General features: G+C 49.3%; 1 protein-coding gene across 4 annotated transcripts in view; it reads right to left on the bottom strand.

Annotated features, from left to right (window-relative positions):
* Window positions 1–13,330: 13,330 nt before the first annotated feature.
* Window positions 13,331–13,828, bottom strand: part of RAD51B (RAD51 paralog B) — a 412,254-nt gene continuing 411,756 nt past the window's right edge. For all 4 annotated transcript variants that reach the window (XM_035327969.1, XM_035327967.1, XM_035327968.1 and 1 more), the window contains one exon: window positions 13,331–13,714. In XM_035327969.1, coding sequence (XP_035183860.1) covers window positions 13,563–13,714 — 152 coding nt within the window. In that variant the 3' untranslated portion in view covers window positions 13,331–13,562. The remainder of the gene's footprint in view (window positions 13,715–13,828) is intronic.

The following is a 13,828-nucleotide window of genomic DNA, read 5'->3' as shown; positions in this document are numbered from 1 at the left end:
CAGTCGCAGGGTTTATTTTGGAGGCCCGTGCTAATCCCCTCCGCCCTCGCGCCCCTCGGTTTACAGTATTGCAGCCGCTTCCAGCCTGTGATAGCGGGGTGGCCTCCGGGTGACCCTGGATTAGTGTAAATATTTTGCTTTTGCTGGAAGGAAATGTGACATACATTTGGGATGGAAGTTATCCAGAGACTGCGGCCCTGGGAGCCAAACCGCCGGGAAGCCCCCGCCGCGGTGGTCTGGAGGTACCGCGCTGTCAAACGCTTTGGGCCTGCCCCTGCCTCGCCCCAGCAGGGATCAAACGCGTCTGCAGAGCCAGAGCCACTGGTATCCGTGCCCTGCATGCCCACCCAGCAGCCAGGAGCACTGCCTGGCACGGCACAGCACGGCATGGCACGGCACAGCACGGCATGGCACGGCACAGCACGGCATGGCACGGCACAGCACGGTATGGCACGGCACAGCATGGCATGGCACGGCACAGCATGGCATGGCACGGCACAGCACGGCATGGCACGGCACAGCATGGCATGGCATGGCACAGCACGGCATGGCACGGCACAGCACGGCATGGCACGGCACACCTGCCCTGCCATTCCACATCTCGGGAAGGCTGAGTACCAGCACAGAAGCATGACACAAATGAGGGGGGTGAGAATGGGATTGTATGCAGGTGCTTTCCAAACTCCCGTGCGAGTTAGGAACAAAGCTGCCACCAGAAAAAAAAATGTTACAATATTACTTTTTTTTATCTTAAACCACACTATTGATGCAAGAAGTTGGTGATAAGGTGGCTGTCCCTGCCTCCTGTGCCTTACGCCACAGACAGGCCATTTTAAATCCTGGGTGGATTTTGAAAACCGGCTCCCAGCTCAGTGCTGTTTGCTGCTGCTGACACTTGTGCTCATCTGCCTCGGTCTCCCTGGCTGTAATGTGCTTAAAATAATAATAATAATACAGTGCTTCGAGGCATACTGTACGAAGTTGCTGGTGTCACATTTTACATCTGATAAATATTAATTAACAGTATTTCAGACTACAAAAGGTGCTGGGATCGCATGCATCAGCTGGAGAGAAATGTATCTCTCAGATTTAGCCATAATCTATCTGAATTATGCATTCGATTTGGCATGGCTGATTACCCCGGAGTGGTGTCTGCTTGTTCAGCATTCCTCCGTCGCATAAGGAGGTGCCGACTTCCCGTGGTAAAGCCCAGCAGCCTGCCCGGGGACTCACAGAGCGAGATCATCCAGAACGGGCAAGCTGCATCAGGTAGAAGGTTTGCTTTTGATAAGTATCCAGAAATTAAGGCACCAACTTGTTGAGGTTTTAGGCCATGCCTAGGCCCCATCCTGATAATGCCCTGTTAGCTTAATTATCAACCTTTGTTTCTCCAGACAGTCAAATTTGTTATGGAGCAAATGCATGTGTGTTGGATCCACTTGTGAAAGCCTCAACAGTAGATAATTTAAAATCAAATTACAGTGACACAGTCTGCCATTAAACCTGAAAAAGAACGTACCCTTTCACAGGACAATTCCCTTCGTGCACTAAAATAAAAGCTGAGCAAACTGCACCGTAACGCTCAGACAGCCCACAGAGCCGTAGGGATGCACATTGACTTTTTAGGAAGATATGTGGCGAACGCTAAACAAACCATGACGTTCCCAGTGCTGCTGCCCAGAACCAGCGCCCTGCTCTTCCTTACGTGCAGCGACGTCTAAACAGCTCTCGCAGCAGCCGCTGACACTACAATACTGAATCCTGCTCTGAAGAACTTAGGAGTGAGTCACTGAGACTTTTAATTAACCCGTTACTTAGTGCTGACCTGAAATGCAGGGGAGAAGGGAGGCAATGAAATCCCAGCTTCCAGAATCAGAAATTTTCATTATGTGTCTTTTTAATATTTTATTTTTATTTTATTTTTATTTTTTAATTTTTACTGTTATCCTCTCAATCTGCCCTAGTTATTTCTGGTTTTGTTGTATCCCAGCCAGCACGTGTAGGGACCACTCGCCATCCCTATTCAATATGCAGAGCAGCACTGCTGTGCTGAGGAAGGCTCTGGGAAACATACCTATGGGAAGTCGGGCCCTAGCATGGTCAGGCTAGTCTCACGTGTGCATATTCAGACAGGGTTGGAAGTGACACTGAGGTCTTGCTTTGGTACTCAGGATGACCTCATATCCAATACCAGCAGCTCTTTTTGATCTGCTTTTCCTTTGACATTGTGTGCATCCCCCCTCATGCATTCATTCCATTTTAATGCTGTTGGTCTGGATTTGGGAGAAGGCTAAAGTGCCTGCCAGCCAAAAGACCAGCCAGAAGAGTGATGATTTTGGCCATCTCAGAGACCAGCTGTAGGAGATGTGATTTTATCTGACAAAAAAGGTGCCGAGAGTATTTTAATTATGCAGGGGGGTGGGTTTGGCAAAAACAGAGAGCTCTGGCTTCAAGTAGAAACAGCTAATTTAGCTGAGTGCCAAAACTTGTGCCAGCTCTAGATAAACTTTGCTGCTCTTCTTGCAGTGCTCATCCAGTCCTGTTCCAGCCAGCAACAGGAACTGCCGCCGGGTGCACCTCATAAATACAAATAGACCAGGAGAGACTCATGTGAATGTTTCCTATGTGTTCACTTCTCACAAGGACGTGTCTCACACCCAGAGCCCAGCTCTGCCATGCCAAATCAAAAAGTGGGCATGGTGTTTGTGCTGTCCTAAAGGAGAGACGACACAGCCCTCAGCCAACAGAAGGGCCCGTGCCGGGGGGCTGACAAGTACAGCTGTGCGCAGGAGGGTGGGTGCTATGCGAATCGTGGCTCTGGAAGAGGCTTTTGGTGCTTGGAGCCATGTCTACATGAATATCTGTGATGAAGCACATGCTTAACTTTCTAAGCACATAGCTCTCACATACTAAGATTTATATTTAAAGGAGAGGAGAAAGGGAAACATAAATTTGTGGCATGTGTTTCTGAGCTAGGAAACATGAAAAGCCATTCGCAGCAAGGAAATGTACCACTTCTGCTGAGAGGCACTTGGGATGGTTCTTGCCTTTCAACCTCTCTATCAACAGATGGGATGCTCGAAGATTGCGCCTATCCTGAAACCCTCATTTTCTTTTGCAGAGTAAGTAATAAGCAAATAGGTTTGAGCCTGTTGCCTGCGGGGAAATGGTTTTGTAATGGAAGGAGCACCCCGCACTAAATCAACAAACAGAGAATGGCTGTGTTTGTTTTTCCGTGTACTGGAGGTGAAGGTTGCAACCACATCGGGGTTTCTTTCACATCCTCTCCACTTGACACGGGGCAAGACAGGCACAGATGCACGTGGAGCTGTAGTGTTCACGGAGGGAGCGTGTAACCGTAATTGCGAACCCTTTGGGCTCTGCTTTTCCTCCACATGTGCTCTGTGCTGGCAGGGTGGGCAACGGGGCCCCCAGGCACTCCTGGCACTGTCCCTGGGCTCTGTGAGCCAGCACCGGCTTCCCAGGGAGCCGCCGGGGCGCCCCATTGCTCGCTTCCAGCCCCGAGCTCCCACCTGTGCAGTCACACAGCAGAGCATCACGGAATGCAGCTGGACTACAGCTGACCAACAGCTACAAAAAGGAAACTGTCTCTATTTTTTTAACCCAGCTCTGTTCCCCACTCCAGTTCACTCTGAGGGCACACCAGTGCTGGCACTGGGAGCGATCCTCACAGGCTTCTTTCAGCAGTGACAGCAGTTTATGTGGGTGACACCGGCTTATGCTGGCATGGGTGTCGGTGGCCCTCTGGCCTGGGCAAGGGATGGCCTGGAGGCGGGGCGGGATGCTGGCCCTGAGCCCTGCCTGCATGAGCAAGCAGGAGAGGAGAGCTGCAAGTGCAGCCGAGCTGATCAGCCAGCAGCAGTGATACTGGTGGGTGTCTTGTTTCATGCATTCACACAGAAATGCACTTCCATTAGCACAGCTCATTTCACATAAGGTAGGTATTTTTGCTTATTGGCTTTAAATACAGAGCTACCAGTATAATTTTTGTCCATGCCATGTACGCTTTGTTGTCATTGCTGAAGGAGTGTGCCTAGCACAGGCACAGACTTGGAGCTGATTTGGAAAAAGATGGTTATCTAGGCAGACAGAGGTTTGTTTTCCTCCCTTCAGTTGCATCACAAAGACAGTGCATTACTGGGAAGCAGTTTGTACACTTAGTCAGTACACAGGGAGCATTTGCAAAATTCAGGATGGGAATAAGTTTATGGTTTAATCCTGTCTTACACAGATGTATTTGCCTTATCCATATACTCCTAGCATTTGAACCTATAGATCAAAAATAGGCCTATGGCACGAATGGATGCTTTAAGAGAGCATATCCTACAGACAGCCCTCGCCATGTCTGTACCTGATGCACAGTTGTGTGCCCATATGTGCTTGTGTTTTTCACATATATTTCCCATCGTTCCTCCTTGCTCCAAACAGATGTAAAGATCTGTGTGTGTGCATGTGTCTATGTGTTGGAACAGGCACACCGGTGCATATACAAGTACTTGCAGACACTTGCAGGTATATATGTGCCCATGCAGCCCACACTACTCGTCACGTTTACATCTGTCTGTATACATGCCTATCCTGCCATACAGTCAACATATGCACGAGTTTGCTGTAAGAAGCCAATCCTCTCCCCCTTCCCACCTCCTCCCCGAATTGCCAAATGCTGAACCCCTCAGGCTAGCTGTTGTGGTTACCCTGATTCCCAGGTTTCTTCTGCAGTCGGCTTGTAAGTGGCACTACAAGTTTCCTAACAACTGGGATGAAGTTTTGTGTAAATCACCTTCTAGGCATTAGACTTTTCCCAGCAAAAGAGGGGGGCGGGTGTTTAGAGGAGGGAGAGCTGCTCCCTTTGATGTGGGGATTAGTTCACATGTCAGTGTTATCCCCCCCCTTTTTTTTTTAATATGCTGTGATTTACAGAAGGGCGGCTATGAGAGATAGCCAAGGGGACACCCACGTGGGACTTGCTGACAGACACCGCCTCCCAGAAGATACCTACAACTAAAGCAGCTGGCATCAACAGAAAGGCTGCAATTACAAAACCAAACACATAAATAAATAAAAAATAATAAAAAGCATCTTAAAAAATAACCTGTTTTGCCTAACAAATGGCTTCTAAAAATTAGGATGTGCTTTAATGCTAATGGAGCTGGAACTGGTTTTCCAGCAGCAGAGGGGGAGTCTTTTTGCACATCCATAACAAAGACATTATAAATGCTTTTTTTCCTTTAAAAAATGTTTGGTCTGTATCTTCCCCTTAGAGCACACATCAGTAGTGAGAATGAGTGTGGCTCCAGAAGAGATTATGCTCACTTGAAACATATTTAGCAACACGACTGCTCCAGTCAGAGTTTCCATGCTGTCCTGCATGAATCTTTATCGGTGCTTTAGAAAAACTTCACTTTTTGGTCAAAAGTTATGTTCTGCAATCCAATCTTATGTCTATTAGTGTTAGCAGAAACTTTCCTGATGCTTTTCATGGGAACTGGATAAGGCTCTGAATTATTAGGCTAGGAGCCATATTCAGAGTAGCTTTGCTTAGCATATCTGAATAGTTTAAGCTTATTGCTTTGTGTAGCGGATGGCTGAGGGGCTGATGAGAGACACAGTGATGAATAAATACAGTAAGAAAAGTTTTAACTAGCTTTATTTAAAAGTAGTCTGCTGCATTTTTTTTTCAAAGTTCTATTTACTTTTACCTTTTTAATATCCTAATGTTTTTATTTGTGTATTTCTCTTTCAATGAAACTTTGAGACATTCTATTGAAGCAAACTTCTTATTTTAAAGAAAAAAAGAAACAAACCAGAAGTTTAATTTCCAGACAGGCTGGCTCTCTGGCCTGCTTCCCTGCACGGCTGCACCAGTGCTGAAGGCGGTGGGGGAGACAAGAGTGTGGCAGCCCAGACTTCAGAGCGAGCTCCTGTTAAACTCTACCCTAAACCAACACTTTTCTCATGTTGTTTAGACTACAGAGGTAACAAAGCGTCTTCCTCAGGTGTTGCCACTAACTGCTCTCCCATCCAGACACCTGAAGTCCCGCATTCACCTCTGATGCTGCTAACACGCCGGTGCAGCTCAGAACTGCGCGGGCGCCACACCTTGAGGGCCAGAAAAAAGCCAAACCACTTCAGCGCTGCGATGACAACGATGTTTCCAGAGGCCTCCCGCCAATTCCCCTGCTATTCTCTCAGGAATAAAGAAGTTTTTGTGTCAGCCCCAGGAGGCCGGGGCTGCCGCTGACAGCGGAAGCAGGACGTGCCCGTGACAAGCCGGCCTTGCAGCGGGGCGCGGCGGTGGCGTGGCCGCGTTCAAGCGTGGCCTCGCAGCATGGCTTCTCCCACCCCGGACCAGCCGCGGCACGCACCCTGAGCCAAGCGCTGATCTCCCTTCTTGCACCTACAGCCCAAACACAGATGGAAGCTGCCCCGGCCTCTCCCCAGGCCAAGATACTTGGGTGCCACAGGTTTGGCTCTTGTGTGCCTACACATGCGCTGCCTCAGCTTGCCGCCTCTATTTTGCGTTGCTGTAAAGGGACCATGGATGTCGTGCTTTTCCGAAACCTGCACAGAATGACAACGCACGCGTGCTGTCCCCATACCAGCAGGTTTCTGCGTGGTGAACCACAGGGACTTGCCCTCACCTCGGCCTTGGATGGGGCTGTGGTGGTGAGGGGACTGTGTGGAGAGGGAAGCAAGACTCGGTGACTGGAAATGATGGGCCTTCTGCAGCCTGGCGAGTCCGCCATGTACCTTCCTTGCAATGAAACGTATCTAGAGAGGCAGAGGCATGCCGAGCTACTTTGTCTTATGGTGAAAATCCAAAACAATGGGTGCTTGTTTATTCACATTGTCAAAACATATGACAGGGTTGATATCAAGCAGTGTCTTGAAGACACTGCCTCATGGAAGGAAAGACAATTTGGTGATCCCTAGGCTCCCCCATGTCACCACACTTTCCAGAAATAGAAAAGCCTCTTCTCCGCTGTCCTGTCCTTCATTTGGCAGGGAGGGCAATGATGGGAAAGCACATACCCCACTGGTATTTTCTGTGAACATGTCACCATTTGGGTGCTCAGGCTCATCTCCATTCTCACTGGAAGCTGGAATCCCTCCCGAGGGATTAAATAAGCTTCTCCTTCAAACAAGCATGCAGCACTGGCTGATTAAACCCCAGTATTTATGCATGCAAGTTGATAATGTTTTTCAGTGAGAAAAGTCATTCCTGTATTACTCAGGTTCACTCTTGTCTGTGAGAAGCAGGACTTCTCAAGTCTCCCATTTGTACTGAGTTGGAAATACCCAATTTAAGCAAAGTATGTTAAATGCCATACGTACTAAAGAGGTAGACACTTTTCAGTAGTTACATGAGAAAGTAGAGGCTAGAACTCAGACTTTGTGATTTGGAAGGCTTACAGTTAGAAATGAAGCAATGCAATAAAATAGAAAACAACAATCAGACAGCCAGACAAGCAGAACAGGCGTGCTCTTTCAAGAGCATGAGAAATGCAGAGAACTCGAAAAATACAGCCAATTTTATTTATTTATTTATGGATTGTTTATGAAAGTTACGTAGGTAATGAGAATGCTTATAGCAGAACAACATAAGCAGTATAAGCAGTCTATAACTTAAATTTTGCCATGATCTTCCCCTTCACACCACACAAACACATGCACTGGGTGCAGTTCATAACCAGCCTGCCCCCTCCCCTCCAAAAAGAAAACTGAAACAGAAAGCCAATGCTCTGCTAGATTATCCAGCGATCTGGCTGCAAGGTGCCACTGGCATGTTGTTCCGTGGGCCACGTGAGCCCCAGAGGAGCACTGGGCCCTGCCAGCCAGGCACTGCAGCTAAATAGTCACCTTCTTAGCATCCTGCACCCTGCAAAGCCTCCCTGGGCCTGATTAGGAAAACACTGCAGGGATTTCACAGGAAAGGGGGCTGGGGTCAGGAGAAAGCGCTAAACCTTTGCATGTAACATCTCATGTGATCGAGCAGGCGGGCTGGTGACCGTGGTCTCCATTGGCAAGCAGCGGCTTGCGGAGACCTCAGGGTTATTAGATGGGATTGAGGGAGAATGCCAGCAATGCGTGTGGGGCCAGGGGGAGGAAAAGGAAGCCCGACTCAATGGATGAATGAATAAATATGCATGCGATTTGTGAATGACTTCTCTCCCTTCGCTGAACCTGCACACAAATTTCTACAGCGATCAGTGAAAGCCTGACAGCGATGTCTCGTGGCTCAGAAGGTCCAAGCTAGGGGTCCCCTAGCCCTACACGCCGAGCTGCCGGGGAGCCCAGGACCCGCTCGGTTGCTGCAGTGGCCCAGGTGAGATGCCACCAGCAGCGCCGAGAGTGATGTTCCTGCGTGTCATGCATGGCGTGAAGCTCCTCGTCAGGGCACCCCTCTGCCTCCCAGCCACAGCTGCCACAGTGGGGAGAGTGGTGGCTGTCCTGAGCACGGCAGCTCCCACTGCTGGCAGCAAAACCAGGGGCTGTGGCACACCCAGGGGGTGTGAGAGGGAAAAACGAGGCTGGAGGAATCCCAGACCAAAGGGCACACACATCAGCTGGCAGGCAGAGCTCACCCGGTGCTGTCCCCATCGTCTCCATTGCGCTTGGGGCTTGCGTGCCCGGCGGGCGGCCTCCCGAGATGGCAGCTGCAGGCACGTGTGCTGGAGGTGCACGCAGGAAGAGGATTTGCTCCCCACAGCACGTGAGCTTCGAAAGACAGGAGCAGGGCATTCACTGCTTAGAAACGGTGTCTCTGCAGCTCCTAACTTGGCACGCTGGAGCCATCTTTTATTATCCTTTGGGGCTATAGCTGCAAACAAAAAATGCTTTCATTTCACTTTGGCGGCCACTCAGGTTGTGTGTGCTCTGGCTGCTTCCTTAATTACAGCGGCTGTTGACAACTCCTCCTGATAGAGACCCTCTCTTTGACCAGTCCCCCCTCTCCCCTACTTATTTTTGCAGTCTGGACACACCACAAGCTGGGATGATGGTCTGTAAAAATAAGCTCACTGTAATGCAGCGATTCCTGTGCCACAGCTATGCTGTGTTCCTCTCTTCTGTCCTCTCAGTCTGTACTGGTGCTGTTTATTTCCTCTTTCTGGCTGTAAGGCGTTTTATTTATTAGTGCTGGATTTCCTGTTGCCTGCAGCTGCCCGTGCTTTCCTCTCTGCAGCACGTGTTGCCGTCCGACTCGAGTTCTCTCAGGTGCTCCCACCCTGCTGGGTTGACGGTTGCATTCCTTACACCTGACAGAGAGGGGTACCCGCACGGCGTACAAACCAAGACAACTCAAGTCCAACCCAACCCAAAGCCAATGCAGGCGCAGGAGGGCCCCTCTTCTACGACTTGCTGACATGCAGATGAAGCTTTCCGGGGCAGCAGGAGCACCTCTTGTCTTGCTTGCTGCTCTGCAGGGAGGAAGCCAGCACTTTGAACTATGGCCGGCCTGCAGGGCTGCTGGCCCAAGGAGTTAAAAGTTTGCCATGAGGTTTCTTTCACGTTGCGGGCCACATCGTGGTAGAAATGTCGTGCTGACTTTCCGCATGTGAGGTTCATGAATGACTCCCTTAACCTTTAGTGGACATTCAACATCCTCGTAGTAAACATGATTGCTTATACGGAAAGTGAGGTCACAAAGGAAAAAAACATTTTGCTGCTTTGAACGTGATTTCTCTGCTGGAAGGAAGGAGGAGGCACGAGCTCTTAACGTGTTGCATATTACTGGCAAGGCTGGTTGGGAAAGCTCACTGGTACGCGCTCGGGAGAAGTGCTGAACCGCGTTCCCGGTACCGATTTTGTACTTCTTCAAGTGGCAGGGAACGAGGTTGAAGCAGCGCCTAATGGCACCATTCCCTCTTTTGCAAGCAACATGTGAGGGGCTGCCCTATTTTTATCACCTTTTCTTTCTGTTTGCTGAGGGCCCAGGGCCTGAAAATTGCGTAAGGGAAGTTTGGGCTGATGTGAGCGGCAAGGCAGGGGTGCGGGGTGTGATGGGTTTGGCGCTGCAGCCGCAGCAGGACGCGATGCTGCCAGCTGCAGCGAGCAGTGGGCAGCTGCTGGCCACGACGCACTGCAGGTGCCACGTGCAGCACCCTCAGACACTTTTTCCTTTGTGTCAGATGTCCCAGAGCTGCCTGGAACATTAAATAGGGAACAGTCTTCTGACATCTTCCAGGTAGGATGGAAACAGGAGATCCTGAGCGTTTGAATTATGAAAGCTCCCAGTGTGTTACCTGCAAGCCAGTGTTTTGACCCCAGCACCCTGGCCAAATTCCAGCTCTGCTAATTACATCCTGCCTATGTGAAAATTCCCCTGCGTTTGTACACAGCCCTCCTTCCCCGCCTGTTTTCGGCAGCTGGGCGGCGTTGCCAGGCACAGCGAAGTGCTTGCCATGTCCCACCCCAGGCCTGGCCGCCTTTCAGCGGGGAATGAAGCGAGCACTGTGCACAGCATCTGCAGGGACCTTGGATCCTTGGCAGGGACGCGTGCCACAGCAGCACACCCGAGGGCCGGGGCTGAGGCACACAGCACGGATGGCGATGGCATGAACAGGTCAAAGGCCCCTGTGCAGAGCTGCAGCACCGGGCCACAGGGAAGGCAGCATGGGCAGCTAGACTCCCATCTGATTTGGCTCCCTGAATCTCTCAGCTACAAGGGCTGAGGGTACGCACTGATCTAGTGTTGGGAGCTGTCTGACTTCAGGCTGGTTTGTACAGCGTGAGGAGCTCTCAGTCTCGCATAAGCTGGCCACCACCAATGCACATCCACCTTTTGCACACCTGGTTATTGATCAGTGCAGACAATGGAAGATAAAAGAAAAATTTCAAAAATTTATAGATTTGGTTCCTTCTCTTTCACTTCATGACTCATGTGTGCATTGCTTTTGGCTCATCCCTGTTGGGAACAACTCTTCTCAACTGACCCTTAATCCCCCTGGTAAAAACCTGACTCATAGCACTGGAGATGAACTGGCTGCTGGATTATCCCCCTCTTCTGAAGAGGGGGCGGAGAATGGCTGCAGCAGTAGCTGTGGGATTCTGGCAATAAAAACTGTGAGTCACAAACAGGAGTCTAATGAACTCATAGATATTAATTACAGGAGAATGGCTTATTGGCTCTTCTGTCCAGTTTTCTCGTCAGCCAAGAGCTCGCTCTGATTATGGCATTTCCACCACAGCCCTGACTGAATATGATATGGGAGCACGTTAAGAAAACTGAGGTTGCTCCTGCTGGTGCATGCAGAGGCAGCAGCAAAGGCAGAACATGTCCAAGGCAGATGGAGCACTGACTTGTTAGTTTTATTTCCCTGCTCACATCCCTCTCTGATCTTTTCAGCATCTTGATCCCACAGGACAGCAGCAGTGAGAGTTCTCTGTATTCCAAGGGGGGAAAAAAACAGCTTATGTCAAGGTGTGACGCCAGCATGTTTTCACTAGATCCCAGAAGGGGACGCATAGCGAGCCTTGAAATGGGAGGGAATTGTGTTGTCTGTGTTGACAGAAAAGATAGAAAGCTGGGACTCAAAGTCCTCCTGCCACACGGCCCGTGTGATTTCAGGCAAGGTACTTACGATTTTTTTAGACTTATTATCCCTGTCTTTAAACTGCATTTAGTACTTACTTCACAGGGCTGAGAAGAAGGGGATTAAGCTTTAATTCATTAATGTTTGTAAAACATTTTAGAACTTGGATGGAAATTTCTCAGGTTGTGCAGAGAGCATTAAAAAGCTTATCTCCCTCTCTGACTGCGAATGTTCCTGTAATGTGAGAGAAATGAGAGAAAGTGCTTGTATTTCAGTGTTTATAATAATAAAAAAATCTTACCCTCCAGCTTCCCCTCTCTATCCCTCCATGTTAAAAAAAAAAAAAAGAGAACTAGCAATGAGAAATTTTAGTCTAAACAGAGTGCAGTTGCTCCCTGGAGACCTGAATGTGTCTCAGTGGAATTTTCCCTGCCTTCAGCCTTTTGTACTTCTGAAAGGTCCTGGAACCAGGCATGTGACTGTAAGAGCAAAAAACACTTCTGTGTCTGAGTGCTCTACCAAATATTTACAAGATACCCAGATAAAATGGCTACAAGCAAGTTCAGCAGGGTTTAACTGACCGGACAGCAGTGCAACACTGTCAAGAAGAAAATCTAAACTTTAATTAAAACAAAATTAAAATGAAATTTTGAAAAGGTCTCTTCAAAGCACAAAATTGGTAACACTAAAGCTGGAGAATTGCTCTTCCCCAAGGTGAAACCTATTAGCTTTTAAAAGTAGCTTATTGAAATGGAGTAGCTTACTTGTTGTGATGGAAACTTGGAAACTTCCCTGTTCAAGGAGAGCACAAAGCTGTGCGAGCAGGCGTGTAAGAGGATAGCTGCAGAGCAGTCTCCTCCACACAATCCTTTTAGGTGGCTGGGAGAGAAGGGACACCGGCTTCCACTCCCCAGCAGCTCCTCAGCCTCCCACACTGCTGCTGGAAGGACACACAGCACTTTTTAACAGGGGCCGTGTGTTTCCTGGGAACTCTCCTGGTCACCCCAGGACTGCCCAGCAAACAGCAGAGGGGCAACCTGTTGGCCCCCCACCAGAGCTGCCCCCGCTGCAGCCGATTCCCCTGCTGGGTTACCTACGGGTGCTCCGGCAGCGCTGCGCACCTCCCGTACTGCTGTGCGGGATGCTCTGCTCTCCAAGAGGCTGCTCAGAGGCTTTCCAGTGAGTGCAGAGCGCAGAACCAGCCACTTGGGCCGATGGGGACCGCACCAGCCCTCGGCACTAACTGAACACACACACGGCTTTCCTTAGGGATGTGAGGCTTGAGGGCTGGGAACGGCTTGGTCCTGATCACAGCCCAGCCAGTGCCTTCAGCGGCCTGGAGCAGGTCATACAGTCTCTCAGTCTGTAAGGTGAGTACATAGTGCTGTGGTCTGCAGTCATGTTGCAAACGCTCCAGCAGTGCTTTGAAGGCAGAAGCAGCTAAGCAGCTGTAGCACACGCCAGCCTTCCCACCATTCGGATTACTACCTGCTCTCCTTCACTTCTGCACTGCCAGAACCCTGCTACTGCCAACTCTGTTACATCATCCCTGATGATTTACAAGAGAATTACAGGAATAAGAGCCCAGAGAACTATCGCTTCTTAATAGAACCAACGAGTGGGTTTACCATTTCTCTTAAAAAGCAGAAGCGAACATTTCCCTGTGTTATGGGCTGTGGAAACCAAGCGCTCTGTGTTTGTCAGTTCCTGCAGACTGGTGAGGTGTAGGGGTGAATTCGAAACGTGTGTGTGGCTTATGTTTCTTCACTAGCATGTGTGTTGTTCAGAGACTTTTATTACTATGTCACTTTATTTAACCCGAACAAAACTCAGAATTTTCTTAATTCCAGAGTTTAGTATGACACCACACATACCGAGAACAGCACTTGCTTTTGGAGTTGGTCTCTAAGGAGGCAAAAGAAGAATGCCTGAATTTTTGAAAAAAAAAAAAAAAAAAAAAAAACACATTGTTTATTCATTTCTCAGGGGGGTTTGCATTTGTCCTTTCTATGGATTGGATGTATCGCCAGGAGTCGCACCAGTAGTGCTGGGTAAAGCAGCATCAACTAAAGGATTTTTCAGGGCAGTGTTCCTCACTTGTATGGTCTGCAGGGCAGGATTGGTTCCTTCCCAGGTTAAATTTGATTGACCCTTTCCATCTGAAACACACAATAAAGACAGACACGTCAATGGCAATGTATAAGACTGAGACGACAAAGTTACTATTTCCTCCAGTGAACAGCCACTTGGATACCTGCTTAATCCACAAAACG

This window comes from Oxyura jamaicensis, chromosome 5 (genome assembly GCF_011077185.1).
Source record: "Oxyura jamaicensis isolate SHBP4307 breed ruddy duck chromosome 5, BPBGC_Ojam_1.0, whole genome shotgun sequence".
In the NCBI taxonomy this organism is placed as follows: domain Eukaryota; kingdom Metazoa; phylum Chordata; class Aves; order Anseriformes; family Anatidae; genus Oxyura; species Oxyura jamaicensis.
This window is presented reverse-complemented; position numbering and strand designations above follow the sequence as displayed.